General features: G+C 48.9%; 1 protein-coding gene across 5 annotated transcripts in view; it reads left to right on the forward strand.

The window, feature by feature from the left end:
- The window catches only part of BCO1 (beta-carotene oxygenase 1), an 82,536-nt gene extending 66,261 nt beyond the window's left edge, over nucleotides 1–16,275 (forward strand). For all 5 annotated transcript variants that reach the window (XM_072967793.1, XM_072967796.1, XM_072967794.1 and 2 more), the window contains 5 exons: nucleotides 2,350–2,607; nucleotides 9,169–9,274; nucleotides 12,172–12,266; nucleotides 13,307–13,418; nucleotides 15,538–16,275. In XM_072967793.1, the coding sequence (XP_072823894.1) occupies nucleotides 2,350–2,607; nucleotides 9,169–9,274; nucleotides 12,172–12,266; nucleotides 13,307–13,418; nucleotides 15,538–15,764 (798 nt within the window). In that variant the 3' untranslated portion in view covers nucleotides 15,765–16,275. The remainder of the gene's footprint in view (nucleotides 1–2,349; nucleotides 2,608–9,168; nucleotides 9,275–12,171; nucleotides 12,267–13,306; nucleotides 13,419–15,537) is intronic.
- Nucleotides 16,276–17,028: the final 753 nt, after the last annotated feature.

Consider the following 17,028-nt stretch of genomic DNA (forward strand, 5'->3'; position numbering starts at 1 on the left):
AGGGATGGAGGCCAGCAGGCAGGAGGCGGCTTAGGGGGGGAGGCAGTGAGCTACCATGCAGTCTCCCCAGAGGCGTTAGCCAACCTTCCAGAGAGTTTTGAAGCCGGGATGATCCTTCAGAGTGGTCTCAAGTTAGGGCAAGGGGCCGGGCCTTTATGACCCCACGTGCATAGGTCAATAGATCAGACTATCCCGAGAAGAGCTTAGGGACATCAGCTGAGGCAGTCCCCACTCCTCAACAATGAAGGGACTGCTGCTCAGGCCTGACTGATGCCTGGGTTTCTCCAGCCTCCACCGTCCATCGCCAAGGCCCTTTCAGCCTCCCTGCAGCCACTGTCGGGAGCCAGGGAGAGGGTGCTGTAGATCATTTAGACATCACATTAGTGATAGAGTGTCCCACCGGATGGTGTAACAGAAACATCTTCACTTTGGGGAAACCTGAGTGGAGTGCTCCAAGCATATGTATGCATGCATGGACGTGTGCAAGTATGTGCACATACGGACCTTCCTGTGTATGTGTTATCTGTGTGTAAACACGTGTATATCAATATATGTGTTCATGTATATGTGTATGTATGTATTTTTTTGCTGTTCTCATTTTTTAAAGGTAATCAAGAAATTCTCACTGTCATCTATTCAAACAGCACACAAGTGTAGAACGTACCCTAGCAGGTCCCCTTCCCACCTCCCTGTCCCCACTCCCCCCTCCCCACCCAGCCCCCTCTCCAAAGGGCACCACAACCATCCGACACCTTTCTCTTTCTGTGCACCAAGTGTGCATCTTCATGCACACAAATATATGTCCTGTTTGTGTCTGGCCACCTCTTTGAGGCCTTTCTTCTCAGGGAGGAGACTGAAGTGTTCAAGGAAACAAAGGGGTTAGGTGAGGTCCCTCCTCTGCTCAGAACCCTTTTGTGATTTCCCATCTTCCTCAGAATAAGATCCAAAGGCTTCACTCACCAGCCTGTGAAGGCCCACACGCCCTCATCCTTCATCCCTGCTCAGGCAGCCGCCTCCGGTATCAAACCCCAGTCAAACATGTTGCTGCCTCAGGGCCTTTGCACTTTCTATCCTGTTCTTCCCCAGATGGCTTCCTCCCTCAGTTAATCTAGGTCTCGCTCTACGCCCCCCATCCCTGAGGTCCTCCTATCACGGACTCTTCCGCCCCCTACCTTCATTTTCTCAGTTTTGCTCATCAGTCATACTTGACATGTTGTATATTTGATTACTGACAGCTGGCCTCAGCCCCACTGCAAAATGAACTCCATAAAAGTCAGGGCTTGGTTTTATTTGTCTCTCCAGCTGCCCCCAAATTGTGTGACATGCTGTAGGCCCTCTACATATATTTGTGGGATGAACAGCTGGGCACGGGGCCAGCAGGCAGCCGGCTGAAGTGGGCTTGTGCTGCAGAACCAGGGTCGTCCCGCTGGCAGGTGCGTCAGGGTCTCCAGTCTGCAGCCCCTGGTCCTGGAGAGTCCCACAGTGAGGAGAGAGCCCCCCCAGGGCAGAGCAGAGCAGAGAGCCCGAGGAAGGACTTTGGAAACCACCATCCCTGAGGCTGATCCAGGACTAGGTTTATGGGAAAGGAAAGCCTCAAAAAGGGAGGAAGAGGCAAGAAGCCAGAGGAAGTGGGGAAAGGACAGCCTGGAGTAGCCCCTCCCTCCTTTCAGGAGGAGGATGGTTGGGCCAGAGCTGCCAAAAACAAGAAAACACCACTTCCCCCTTGGATTAGGCAACTGGGCTGCAGATACAGCTAATTGCCACCCTGAGTGATACCAGCTGTGACACCCAGAGGTGTGTGCAGAGGCCTAATGAGCCAGCACCCACATGGGCTCCTTGACTGACCGGTCACTCAGCACTGCAGCCCTCCAGGGCAGCTGGCTTACTGGGGAGACAGCATCTCAGCAAACCTGAAAACTCAGGCAGCAGCCAAAGGTCAGGAGAGGGGACCCAGGAGCGGTTTCAGGTGCCCTGGCTGTGGATGCAACCTGAGGAGGTTTGAGGGCTAGTACCCGACTGGTTCTCCCCACTTTGGCCATTGCCAGGGAGCTGGCTGGTCGCTGCCCCCTGGAGTCACAGTCAAGTGAAGGTGGGGGAGAAGTGCACTCTCGGGGGCCTCCCCCAGACACTGTCCTGCTGGCGAGGCAGAGGTCCCACCTGCAGAGCTCCCCTCCTCCCTCCGTGCTCCTGAGTGGCTAGCACTCTGGAGGTGAGACAGAGAGGCTGAAAGGGGAGGGGACACTCCAGGGTCATGAGCAAATGGACGGCGGGGCTGGGTCTTGTCCCCTACCGGATGTGATGCCGCAGCGCAGGCCGGCAGAGGGACAGCTGATGCGCGTCTCCTTTCAGACTTACATTCACATCATTGACCAAAGGACCAGGAAGCCCGTGCTGACCAAGTTTTACACGGACCCCATGGTGATCTTTCATCACGTCAATGCCTACGAAGAGGACGGCTGCCTTCTGTTTGACGTCATCGCCTACGGGGACAGCAGCCTTTACCAACTCTTCTACTTGGCCAACCTGAACCAGAACTTCGAGAATAACTCCAGGCTCACCTCCGTCCCCACCCTCAAGAGGTTTGCGGTGCCCCTCCACGTGGACAAGGTAACGGCTCAAGTCCTGGGAGACGTAAGCCCACATAGGAAGTGACTTTGGCCCTAATTTCATTGACATTGAAATCCAAAATGAGCTGTTCTTAAAGAAAGACAGAGAGTGCTTTTATTATTTTTCCAAATGGCATGCATATTCCTGGTAGAAACTTTAGAAAGTATAGATTAAGTAAAAAGAGGGAAAAATCACCATAAACCCATTGTGGATATGTTTGTGTTGCTTCCCAAGTCTCTCTCTGTCCATGGATAGGTAGGTAGACAGACAGAAAGACATACATACACATTAATATATTGATATATAAGTATATAGTATATGCATATCAGTATGTCTCAAAGCCATTAAAAATCATGTACCGTGTGATTTTTTCTCTAAAATTAAGAACTATATAACATATAATAAATATATATAAATATGTATTTCCTAATTTTAGAGGAGAAAATCATACAGTACATAATTTTTCACAACTTTAATGAAATATAATTCACATACCGTACTATTCACCCATTTTCACTCAAAGGGTGTAATTCAGTGGCTTAGTGTATTCATTCACAGAGTTGTACAAGCATCAGCACAATTGATTTTAAAACATTTTCCTTTCCCCCAAAAGAAACCTTGTACCCTTTAGCCATCAGTCCCCCACCAACCCCTTCATCCCCCAGCCCCAGGGAACCACTGATCTACTTTCTATCTCTGAGGATCTGCTGTTTCTAAACTTTTCATGCAAGTGGAATCATACAAGATACACTCTTTTGTGGCTGGCTTCTTTCTCTTAGCATGTTTTCAGAGTTCATTAGTGTTGTAGCGAGTATCAGTACCTCATTTCTTTTTCGTGGCTAAATAGGTACGTACTGTTGTGTGTACTGCTCTTTCTACCTATTTGTATATCTAAACATCGCTCCATGGCATCAAATACTCTTCTGTGACATCATTTTAAACATATTCCTGGCAGTCCGTGGTGGGGATTCATCACCACTTGCTTCCCCAGTTCCCGGATGCTGAACAACCTGGTTCTTACGTGAAAAACGACCACTAGGCCAGACATTACCCTCAATTAGGGTGATGCTGCCAAGGCTCTGGGCATGGTTTTGGAGGCTACAGAGGCTTCTGGCTCCAGAACTCACTGACTTCATGACTTAATTAATTTAAACGAAACCAAATTCAATTCAATTCAGTTTTGATGGCTCATCTTTACGGAATTCTCTCACGTGCCAGGTACTTCGCTAAGCATTTTACTTTCCTTACCTCATTTAATGAACAAAACAACCTATGGGAGAGATCCTTATGTCAGCCTCCTTTTATAGATGAAGAAACTGAGGCTCAGAGAGGTTAAGGAATGTGCCCATGGTCAAACAGCCCAATGGCAGAGCCAAGATTTGCTTTAAACCCATCCTTGTAGCTGGTAAAGGGTATAACTCTGCTAATCTCCCCAGCAGTCCTAACTCCTGGGAATAACCCCAGACGGGCCACCCTAACCTTTCTCAGGACCACTCTCCCAGCTCCTTGATTCAGGAGTTCAGGTACCTCCCAACCAGCAGGCCGGGGACCTGCATTTGAACCCAACTTTGTCCATCTCCAGAGTTGGATCCTTCTCCCTCTCTCCAGCATTGCCCCATCCACAGTCATCTGTGTGTCTCTGTCTTGATTTTCACCCTATTTCCTATCACCTCTAACATTTACAAAATCTTGTTTTCTTGTAAATTAACTCACTCTTTCCTTAAGTCATTTGAAAGCAAACAAATCACAACCTCATGTGAAGCCAGCAGAGTGTGTGAGCTTGAAGCCCTGGAGATAAAGCACAGGTCTTAAACTCTTGCCTGATGCTGTTGCTCTTGCCAAGATCTGGTCTCTCTGGTCAAGAGAACATTGAAAAAGCATTAGGTGTTAAAGACATAGTGGCACCTGAGACTCTCCTTGACCCAGTGAGAATGATTGGAAGAGAACAGGGGATTAACTTTCTCCCCCTGTGATTCAGGGCTATTGAGTGAACAGACGTGTCCCACAAAATCATCGTCTGAGCCTGGGCCCCTGCGCCCCCTGCTCTGGGGAGTCCCGCGGTGCAGTGCCCTGGAGCGTCTCCTGGTTCCAGGATGCAAGGAGGGTGTCACAGGGCACACAGATGGCAAATCCCGAGACCTGGCCCCTGCCTTACAGAGACCTCAGCCTGAGGGTGATGACAAAAAGGGAGCACTCCCTCCCGCTGCCCACACACCATGAGATTTTATGACCTTTTCTCCAGCTCCAGAAACGGTTTGCTTCCTTGGAGCCAAGCTAAGAAGTTTAGCATGTATATCTTAAAAAGGCACCACATGAGCCACCTGCCGCTTTGAAACCAGCGAGGCAGAGTGAGTGCTGGGAGGGACAGCTCTGGCCACGCTTTTTAATTGCTATTTATTGTCCCTTAAAAACATCTCCTTGCTTCACTTTCAAGTTGCCCCACCTGCCTGTTGAGATGGGAAAGTCGAGCAGGCGGACACGGCCTATGTGTCCAGATCCGGTGGCTCCAATTCCACCCCATCCAAAGGCTCATTAGGGAAGGGACTTGGGCGATGCCGCCCTTTCTCAAATGCCCTTCATTCTGAGGCCTTGGCACATAGCTTTCTCTCTGCCTGCAACCCTGTTCTCTTCCCGCTAGACTTTCACACCTGTCCCAGCTGTGCAGGTTGGATTCATCTGGGGCCTCTGAGACCAGCGTAGTGAAGGCAGAACCTCCAGGGAGGGGTACAGGGGTGGCTGTGGCTCAGACACCACCCTCCTGGTGTGAGGGATTCTAATTCCCAGCCAGGGAGCAAATTGCTGTTCATCTTTCTGGTCTGGTCGCAACTCCCTCAACAAGTTTGTATATTCTGATGGCTCCTGCAGCTCTTGGCTCACACTGATCTCAGGTGCAGCGAACTTGTTCAGTCACCTCTTCCAGTGAAAGCTCCCAGCGGGCCGGGACTCTGCGTCTCATTAGCAGTTTATCCCCTGTGCCAATCACAGGGTCCAGCACAGAGAGGGTTCTCACTAAGCCCTTAAATATTTTACATGAATGAATGAAAAAGGTGAAGCAAGGTCTCTCAAAGGGCACAAGGTCTTCCTTTAGCCTTTGGAATATTTTCCATGTGGAGAGTGCCTTCCACATAGAAAGGGCCCTAGTGAAGCATGTTCAGAAGCCAGGGGCCTCCCAGCTGCCCCAGATTCTCTTGTGTTTGGGCCAGTTGGGGTCAAGGGCAGGACGGGCCCATTGGCACCCTCAGCCTGTTTGTATAGGCAGGCGTGGGGGTTGGTGAAGGCAGGGCAGGGCAGGCCGCAAGGGACGTGGGTGGTGCAGACAGTGCCAGCCAGCCGCCATGGTCTCGTCAGGCAGGGCTCCGTGTGCTGCCTCCAGGAATGGGCTGGGGCTGGCATCTTGGGCCTAGAAAGGGTGGCTTCAACTCCCGGCTCAGTAGATTTGGTTTTCACCTTGTCCTCAAATGCAAAAATGAAGACCCAATAATAAGAGAAGCCGCCATTTCTCCCAGAGCTCACGCTGTTCCAGGTCCTATGTTAGGTGCCTTTTCTGTTCTTAGACCCAGAGGGGCCCTTGCTCTGGCCTTGGTACTTTGGGGATCCTGATTTGGCCTTTCTCCAGCAATGTCGCTTCTCCACAGGGTGAGGAGCTCACAGGGCCACAAGGTGCCCACCCAGAGCAGCATCCTCCCGACCCCAACCATGACTGGCTAACTGGGATCCCTGAATTCCCTGCACACATGCCCCTAGCCTGCCTGCCACGCCTGCCTGCCATGCCTGCCTGTCCTCTTAAGGGCAGGATGTGCTGCTGGTGCACCGGCCTCCAGCCCACAAGGTAGGCCAGGGCTGGCTGGGGCCTCTGTGCAGTTGGAAGGCAAGGTTTTAGGTGGGGATCCCGGGCCTACCCTGTTTCTGCCACTCAAGTCTGGCTCAGAAGGCCAAGGAGTCCTGGAATTCTAAACCCACTCTCAAATGCTTTGCATGCTTCTCACCTTATCTGTGTGACAGTCCTCAGAGTTATTTATGGTCCCCACGACTACAGATGAGAAAGATACTAACGTGCCCAATATCACAGAATCATCCGTGGTCTCTGAGCTGGGGTTTGAATGCATGCCTGTCTGGCTCCCAGTTACTAACTATGGTGGGTCTGGCCCAGGACCAGGTGTTTTCATAACCATTATTTAATTTAATCCTAACCACGCTCCTCAGACGCAGGTGTAAGCAATCTCGCTTGTACTGGCCACCTGTCGAAAAGTTACCCATTGCCCCCTGTTTTGCAAATAAGGAAGCAGGCTCAAGTTCACATAGGCTCAGGGAGGTCTGCTCTAGTTCACGTCGAAAGCTGTAGAGTCAGATTTCACACCCAGGGGTGCCTAACTCCAAAGCCAGTGTTTCTCAAGATTACGACTTCTCATGGGAGTTCTCCAGAGTTGAGGGATTTCAAAGCCAGGCCACAGGATTTTGTTGAATTCTGGCTGGAGAGTGATTTTTCCCCCCAAGCTGAGCACACTAGCCACCAAAGGCAGCCAAGTCATGTTCATTATTGCTGTGTGTGGAAAAATTCACAGCTTATGCCTCAACCAGTCTGACCAGTTTCAGGGTGCAGCTAGAAGACATCTCTCTAGAACAACTCCCTGAGAATCAAGCCTGGGACATGCACAAGAGGCCTGTGGCTGTTTCATGACCAGCAGGGCACCAGGCAGGGCCTCTCACAGTTGATGGGGCTGCACGCACAGGTGGAGGCATTCAGAGCTTCAGCTTATAAGATACCCCGTGTGCTGGGCACAGAACAACTTTCTCATGCCCTTTATCTAATTCTTACAGCCACTTACAAGGCACATATTCTGTCCCTTGAGAATTGAAGGAAAAGCTCACAGACTCATGCATTTACTCATTCCTTCAGCAGTTACTTTCCTGGAGCTGACTATGTGCCATGTGCTGGATAAAATCTGGTCACCATCTTCAGAGGGAAGACAGCATAAAAGAAGGAAGCAGCTCCATAAAGGAGATAATTACAGCTTGGGACAGATGCCTTGGAGACACTGCAGACTGAGTTGTCTCAGGATAGGAATGGGCCGGCCTCAGGGCCTTTGCACCTACCTTGCCTGCTACCTGCAGTGCTTTTGCTTTTTGAGCAGAAGAATCACAGTGTAGAAGTCTGGGCCCTGCTTCTGACCAAGGGAAAGCCACTGTCCTTCCTGGGTCTCAGTTTCCTCTTCTGTTCATTGGGATTATACTAAACAAATCTCAAAGAGCCAACTTCTAGGATCAGTGAATTTCCCCTTCTTCCAGTAAAAAACTACTCTTATTCAAGTAGGTTTTTTTTTTTAATTATGAAAGCCCATTTTGGAAAATTTGGAAAGTAGAGAAAAGTTTGAATGAAAAGTCAGGCATAACAATAATTCTCCCCCCTGTAACTCCATGAATGCAGGGAGTTGTGGTCTTGTTCCCAGTTTCCTTCCAGGGCCTAACCTGAACTCATCGCCAGTGGTAGTGACAATAATAATAACAACAACAATAACAATAATAATAAAATGACATCAACAACAGCTAACATTTACCTAGCACTTATTGCTAATCAGGCCCTCTTGTAAACCAGCTGCATGGACTGCTTTATTTAATCTGCATGATAACTCAGAGATGTATATACTATCTATACAATGCTTGTGCTCTAACTCGTTATACAGATGGGGAAACTGAACTTCAGAGACGCTCAGTAACTTGTTCAAAGTTCCACAGCGAGTATGTGGGGACACAGAGAGTAGTAGATGCTCAATAAATAACGAATTATGATAAATCCCTCTCCTGCTTACAGTGGTGATGACAAGGTACTGGGCAAAGTTTGATTGACCAAGAGATGCCCTTAATAGATATCTTTCTGCCAAGTAATTTTTATTGTATGTTTGTTTTCTTTTCAACAGTGAGACATTTTTATAGGAGAAAATGCTGAAAATACAATTAAGCGTAGAAAAAGAAATTAAAGTTCCCACACCCCCACCACACGCCACACTGTTACTGTTTGGTATATTTCTCCCAGGTTATTTTGAATGTAATTTCTTTTTTTTTTTTTTAACATGGTTGATTGAGCTCAAACTATATGCAATTTACTCTGCTGCTTTTTTCACTCAGTATTCCATCATGAGTATTTCTCATTATTATGAACTCTTTATAAACAACCTTTTTGTATATATATATTTTTTATTGAAGTATAGTTAGTTTATAATGTTTTTAATGACGGATGCAGCCTTTTATTTAAATCATCCAGTATTTTAAAAGCAAGACCTTCTAAGTACATTAATTTCACCTGCGAGGGATAAGGCAGCCCAGAGTAGAAGAAAAGATCCGGGAGTTTAGGGGCCCCCCACTTCTACCACCCACCAGCTCTGCCAACTTGGGGGAGTCACTTCCAGGCACCAATCCTCTTTTTTGACTGAGAATACCAATAATGTAACAGCTGCTTCCGGTGATTAACGTGAGGCCAGAGCGGGAGGACAGACACTAAAGCATTTTTTTTTAATGTACACAATAAAGCAAGTTTTTATTTTTCTGGAAAACCATTTCTTTCAGAACGCAGAAGTGGGCTCGAATTTAATCAAACTGCCGTCAACAACAGCAAGAGCCCTGAAGGAAAAAGATGACCAAGTCTACTGCCAGCCGGAGTTGCTTCTCGAAGGTAAAATGCATCCTCTCTCCTGTGTTTAGGGAGGGAAGGGACTGAGTGTCATGAAGATGGAGGCCTCTTTATGCAGTACCTCCTTCCAACTCGGAGGAGTCATGAACAGATGAGGGACCTAGAGGAAGGCTCTCGGGGTGCCCAGTGGGAAGCAACCAGAGACAGTTCTCTTTTCCTTTATCTTCACACCCCTTCTGGGGAGGCACTGGGCAGTGATTGGATGGGAATTTACATGGCTGACCTTTCAAATGCTGCCTTAATGAGCAGGCCCAGCACAGGCAGATTTTCACCCTTGCACATTGAGAAGGCCCTGCAGAACAGGTGCTATCAGCCCCGTTTCACAGAGGAGAAAACTGGGCCTCAGAAAGCCGGAGCTACTCCCAGAAGGTAAACCCCCTAGGAGAGAAGTCGCCCCGCCCAGAGCAGGGCTTCTCAACCCAGGCAGTGCGGAGGCCGGGGGCCAGCCCCTTCTTAGTGCTGGGGGCTGCCCTGGGCCTTGGAGGATGTGGAGCAGCAAGCCTCCAACCTGACTGAGAACCGCTGCCCTAGAATAGAAGCCGGGGAGGGCGGGGACCGAGTTTCTGTGCTCAGAGTTGTCGCTGGAACGTGACAGAAGGCTGGCTTAGAGCAATCTGTGCTCAATACTTAAATGCAGAGTGAACTGACCTGCCCTGAACTCAGCTGGGGAGTGGTGGGGTGTGGCTCTAAGCTGGAAGCCCTGCTCCCTGTGTCACTGCCCCCTACCAGGGTCAGGCACCTGGAAGGGACCGTCCTGGGGACTCTCCTAGGATGACCTCAGATCTGCCATAACAACCACTTCTGCAGGCAGCATCCCATGGATCCTGTGACGGGTTCTGTGTGGCGCCCCAGCCTCCAGGAGTCTTTGTAAATGACATGTTCGTCCCAGTTCTTAAAGCATCAACTTCCGCCTCCGCTCACCTGTCACATCGTACGGACAGATGGAGGCTTAAAATACTGTGGTCTTTTTGTTTCTGAAAAGGGATTTCTGGCTTATTGTAGCATCCTTGGGCAACACTGGAAAGTAGAACAGTAGGCAATACCTCAATCCCTCCACCCGTGACAGCTCTTTGGAAACACCCACACCGTCTCCATCATGTAGGGGCTGCTTGGCGTTTCCCAGGCCCTCTCCTAGGGGTCCCCACACTTCCCGTCTTTCCTCCCAACAGTCCCGTCCTGTTCTTGTCACATTAGGTGAGTTCACGCATATCAGGGGCTTAGTTGAGGGCCTGGCTGCAGTGAAGGTCTGGCTAAAGGTAGCCAGGATTCGAACGTCTCAAAGAGGCAGGCACTGCCATGTGCTGCTCATGTTCTAGAGCCGAGGATGGCAGAGTTGAGAATAATTCAGTAACTTGCCCAAGGTCAGGCAGCAGAGCCAGGATCTGAACCCAGGTTACCCTGGCTTGAAATCCCTTAACCTCTGCATTTACCATTACACAAGGTGCGTACCATACCATCTAGAATGTTCTGAAATGGTTTCTTCCACTTAATGAATGTAGCCCGGGAATTTTCCCACATCCAGAAGGTTCTTCAAGAGCGTGGGTTTAATAGCCACACGGAATTCACAGGGATGAATATATTTTACTTAACCAAGTGCTGATAACTGGTCATTTACAAGGTGGAGGAGAGGGGTGTTCCAGACCAGGTTTGAGGGGCCCAGGAGCAACACGGGAAGTCTCAGGCCTACTCTGGGGCCACCAGTGGGCATGTTGTTCTGCTTGACTTGTGGGGGTGGTCCCTGGTCCTTACGTTCAGCTTGACTTGTCTCTTGGGAGTTTCACGTTTATTTGTCTGTGGGACCAGACATCTTCCCATCTCAGTGGTCCACCCTCCTTCTCTCCCCACTGAACCCAATAACCATTTGTGCCCTGAGTCCATTCCAAGAGGCCTTCACACATGGCAGGTATTTCCATCTCTGCTTCTTCTTTTCTTAAACGTTATATTTTCAGCAGCACTTGGATCCAGCTACCTGGAATATTTCATAAGCGGGAATTTCACTTCAGTATTTGAACTTAGAAATTTAATTTGAGGGGGTGGGTATAGCTCAATGGTAGCACATGCTTAGCATGCACAAGGTCCTGGGTTCAATCCTCAGTACCTCCATTAAAAAGAAAAAGGAAGAGAAGGAAAGAAGGAAAGAAATTCGATTTGACACAATAGGTGTATATAGATATATATGCATGGAAATGGACAGCATTTTAAAGCTTTTTGGATTACAAAAGTAATAGGTGTAATGAACATTTCACATAATGAGAAACATTATGGACAATATAAACTATAAATGACTATAAGAAAGTTATCACCCTGGCAATGCTTCTAAATTTTCCTCTTCATTTGTTAGATAGTGGAGATAATTCTATAAGCAGGCTTTAATACTTTATCTTATTATGTGGACATTTTCCCATGTTATTAAACTTCTTTGTAAACATTATATAATGTTATTATATGATTTCACCACATTTATTTAAATATTCCCCATTGACACTCCTTTCCACGGCTTCAGAAGTTTCTATTCACACCCACACACACGTGTGCACATATACGAGTACTTTTTTTTAAAGATATTTTAAAAATTGCAGTAGCCTCTGCTTGTAATCATGCAATTCTCTTTGATTTCTATCTTGGATAATTAAAGATGTTTATACACTTAAAAACCCAGGTCTATCTTGTTCCTGAAGCTTCTAATGGAGCCAGGGTAATTATTAGAGGTTCCCTCCTCCTGCCCTAGGACCACCTTGGACCCAGGCCAGGGCCTGAATCAAGTTTCAGGATCCTGGCTTAGGAGCCGTCTTTGTGGAAGGGATACCCAGACTGACACGAAGGATGGGCGTCCCAGCGCTCAGTGAAGGGTCTTTGTCAGTGAGGTCATTTCTCTCTAGGCTTAGAGCTGCCTCGGATCAATTATGCTCACAACGGGAAGCGGTACCGCTACGTCTTTGCTGCTGAAGTCCAGTGGAGCCCCATCCCAACCAAGGTACTGGTCCCCTGAGAGGGCATCTGCCCCGGTTGTGTCTGTCTGCAAAGCTGAGTTCCCAGGTTCTCTGGCTGCATGAACTTGATTGGAAGATGGAGGTCAGGACGCAGGGGTAGGTCAGAGAGTGAGGTCAGTTGGGACAATACACGCTGGAAGCAATGATGGAATGATGGATCGTCCCTGAGAGGGAGCTGCGCCTTACGGGCTGGCACTTAGGAAAGAGGTGGTGGCTGGAGTTTACCATTGATTTCTTTACTGGATGCAGGTTTACTACACTGCTAAGTGGTAGCACTGAGGAAAAAGGACATGAACAGGGGATCCCAATTCCTGCCCTCAAGGAACTCACTGTCTCAAGGAGAGAGGGTATAGCTGAAACTTTTGGACAATTTATTTGGGGTTTTAAAGTACTATTTGGTGAACACCTCTTTCCCAGGTGCTATGCTCAGTGCTGTACGGATACCGCTTTTCATTAATGTCTTCATTTTTCAGTAATAAAATGGAAACTCTTTTTTTTTAAAATGCAAGCAGTGCAGAAATGTACAAAGTAAAAGAAGGTTCCCACACACACATACACACACCCTGAGTGACTCCCTGCTAATCCCACACCCTAAGGGGAAAGAGGTCTATTAGGGTTTCAGAGGCCAGGGACTCGCACTTTTAAAACAACAAAGGAATCGTATGATACTTTAAAGGTTTGCATTGAATACATTAGTTTATCTAACACGTATAAAAATTACAGTACAGTGCCAAATATCAGATAAATCCGAGGTTTTTATTTCTAAAAGAATTCAGCATGTAGTGTCAGCCACGTGGCAGTGGGAAGACCTCTGCTCACAATTGAAGGAGGAAGCCAGCTGTTTTTGTTGTTATTGTTACACCAACCAGAGGCAGACGTCCTTTGGGGTCTACCTTCGCCAGTGTCAGTCTGCAGTCGAGGGGCTCACTCCCCTCTCTCTGGCACCCTGGTGCCTTCCTGTTCCCAGGGAATTAGCACGCTCTCCAACCCGTCAATCGCACGTTTCTTCTCTTTGGATGCACAGATAATAAAATACGACGTCCTCACAAAGTCATCCTTGAAATGGGGAGAAGAGCACTGCTGGCCGGCGGAGCCCCTGTTTGTGCCCACGCCGGGCGCCCGGGACGAGGATGATGGTAAGGCTCCAGGAGGGGCAGCCCACAGGCTGTGCTGAGCTTGTCATCAGCCCCCAAGCAGAGGCACAGTTTGGGGATGGTGATCCCCCATCACGCAGCTGGCAGAGTCATGCTTTGCAGCCCAGGTTTGTCTGGCTCCATTGCTGTGGGGTGAAGGGGTCCCCCAGCCCACCCCCAATCCTGACACCAGCTGCAAGTTCAGGGGTCCCCAAGACCACTCTCGCCCTTCATAGAAAGACTCACAGGACACACTGAGAACTGTGATACCCATGGTTATGGTTTATCACAGCGAGAGGATACAGATGGAGAGAGAAGAGGTGAGTGGGGCAGGATCTGGGAGAGTCCCAGGCATGGAGTTTCCATGGGTCCTCTCTGAGGGAGTCAAAGACCCTGCCACCTTCCCCAACAGTATTCCCGGAGTGTGGCCAACCAGGGAAGCTCACCTGAGCCTCATGTCAGAGCCTGTGTGGGGCTCGGTCCTGCAGTCATGGTTGACCTTTAGTCTTCAGCCCCCTTGGAGGTTGAGCTGACACCTGTGGCCCAAAGCCTCCTCCTGGATCCCTTTATTAGGATAGGTTATATGGTGTGGCCCCAGGTAAACAAAGACACTCTCATCAGGCCAATAGTCCCCGAGCTTAGAGGTCACCTGGCAGGAGCCATTCAGACCTCTCTCCCGGAGAGGTTGACTTGCAGGCTGCACAGAAGCCCACTTCCTTGGCTGAGCAGCCCTACCCTCTCCTAGAGTGTGGAATCTTGGTTTTAAACTTCATTGTATTGGCATTCTTTTTTTTTTTTTAATCAGCAGAAAAATTTTATTCCTTTTAAGGACAATGAGTCCACATCCAAGGCCCTAACTTACAGACACAAACCAAAGCAGCCTTAAAGCGTTGGATACTCCTAACCCCCTCGGCCTGTAACTTTTCCACGGAGCCCCTAGCAGTGCTTGAGGCCCATCTCTCCTGGCTAGGTTTCCACGTGACTGGATAGTCCTTTCCTTCCTTGATTCTGCCCTTGTCCCAGAAGTGCCCTGCCCACACCACTGGGGATGTGAAGGAGGGTAACTAGAACCCTGGGTGGGGCTGCCCACACCTGCAGGGGAGGGCCAGCTGCCCCACGGAGCCTGCCAGCTGCTTCCCTCAGGTGAAAAGGGAGTGGTTTTCTACCTGGACCCTGTCTTTCTACTGACCTGCATGGCATGGCACGCTGGATGGCAGGGCAGTGGGGGAGCCTGGTGTCACTGTCCTCTCCAAGGTGTGGGATGGTCGGTACCACCTCTTGCTGAGGCTGGCCTCCCTCTGGGCTGGGCGAGTGCATCCTGCACATTCTCTCGTGGGCAGGGAACAGCATTGTCTTCATGTCACCAAAGGAGAGGCTCAGAGAGTGAGGCAACTTCCCCATGGTCACACACCCAGGACGTATAGAGGTAGGGTTTAAATACAAGCCCAACTGACTTCAGCTCTGCTCAACCCCTCTGAAACCCAGGGGACCTCGGGAGGAATCACAAATACTGGCTGGAAGTTTATGTGCATTATTCCATTTAAGCCTCTATCCCTTAAGAGTGAATATTTAGAATATTTCCATTTTACAGAGAGGGAAGCTGAATTTCTAGCATGCTGCACATGCAGGAGGTGAATTGGACGCATTCAAATACTACTTGAGCACAACTGGTCTTAGTTTAGCTGAGTGACGTCTATTAGCCTAAGTGCAGCATCGAAGCTGATTGTCTATAATTAGAGTTTCTAAATAGTAGGAAAATAGCTATTCTCCAGGGGGTGCAATAATTTACAAAGTGCTTTCATAACTGACTGTGTAAGATGCTCTCAGCAACCCTCTGAGGGTGGGAAAGATTACCCCCACTCTACAGATGAAGAGACTGAGGCTTAGAGAGGTGAAGAGACTGGCCCGGCCAGGCCTGGAACCAGGTCTTCCAACTCCTAGCTTTCTGATTTCCCTGGCCCTTCCCTTCTGCTCACACGAAATATCAAATTCACTTCCTGTCTGTTTTGATTAGATTTTTACGTCCAAAGGACAGGGAGACATAGCTGAGAAACTTATCCCTCGAGCTGGACGAGGTTCAGGACTGCACTTTTACAAAGTGTCTCTTTTTGTTTCCCCAAAGGAATTATCTTATCAGCCATTGTCTCCACCGATCCCCAGAAGCTGCCCTTTCTGCTTGTTCTGGATGCCAGAACTTTTACAGAGTTGGCTCGTGCATCTGTTGATGTCGAGATGCACCTGGATCTCCATGGGCTATTCATCTCGGATGCAGACTGGGGCACAGGGAAGCATCCTTCCTGGGAAGAGCAGGATGGGGCTTCAGACGGCCATGTGGCCCCACAGACCTGACCAGGTGGAGGCTTGGGACCTGGAGAACAGCGTCACAGGACTCAAGGCTAGTCCCTTCCTGGGGCTGGGGGTGGTGGTGGGGTGGCCCTTCATTTCATGTTGCACTTACTCTTTCTGTGGTTGCTTTGAGACAAAGTTACAGAAATAGAAGTTGTCACTATCTTTTCTTTCATTTTATTTTGGCCATAAAAACCTTGTTTGAAAGTCTATCAGATATTTATTGATTAGCTCTAGCACGTCTAAGAAATCCCCTTTCCTTTGGTATAAAGACCATGATCATGAATCAGAAGTTGCATTAAGTCACATAACCATGCTCTCATGGGCAGCGTGGACAAGCAGGGTCCCACTGATAAACTGGAAAAGAGACAGATAAATATTTATTATTGCTCCTTCCTCCTTGCCTTCCTCTCCCTCCTTCTGTCCCTTCTTTCCAGTGGACTAGATTATGATTTCTTGTTTTCCCAACCATGCCCTGTTAGTAAACTACATGGCCCAGAAGGCATGTGGCTTTGTGGTCATTCCATGCAAGGCATGGTATAATATAAAATAATAAAAACTTTAAAGTCTGTTCAGACTTCGTTATAATTTTACATGGCTTCTTTCCTCTGAAGATCTTCTAAGGCACTAAAACAGAGTGGCAGAGCTAGACAGTTCACAGACAGCCAGATGCCTCATTGCACAACCACCAGGACAACAGACTGGGGTGGGAATCCTCCTTTATGGTGGGGGGGGGAGCTGGACACTGACTGGCCTGGTGGTGGCCAAGGGGCTGGAATCCAGGATTGGTCCTGATGCCTGATGCTGAGAACCAGGGTGGTGAGGCATGCCAGTCTGTACAGGAAAGGAGGTTCTCTTAAGTTGAACGTGCTCCCAGGACAGACAGGCGTCAAGGGCAGAGGTGAAGGAGCTTGGTGGTGGAGATGGAGAAAGCAGGGAAGACAGACAAGCCGGGTCCCATGAGAGTGCTGGGAGCCCCATGGACATCTGAGTCTCACCTCATTGGTTGAGGAGGTGACTGGTGCATGGTTTAGAGAGTCAAAGCCAGGCTGGGTAATTCCCAGATCCCACATCATGGGGTCAGGGGGCTGGGATCACACCCTAACTCTGCACCTGCCTCCTCCCTTGAGCCTGGATTTTGTTCAGTCACCAAGGGAGATTCAGGGACATATCTGGAAGACAGAAAGGAATCTCTGGTAACGGTGCATGGAATACCCCAGAGGGGGTCGTCCTGAGGGACCATGAAGCCATACTTAGCTTCTATTCA

The sequence above is a fragment of the Vicugna pacos genome, chromosome 9 (genome assembly GCF_048564905.1).
Source record: "Vicugna pacos chromosome 9, VicPac4, whole genome shotgun sequence".
Classification (NCBI taxonomy): domain Eukaryota; kingdom Metazoa; phylum Chordata; class Mammalia; order Artiodactyla; family Camelidae; genus Vicugna; species Vicugna pacos.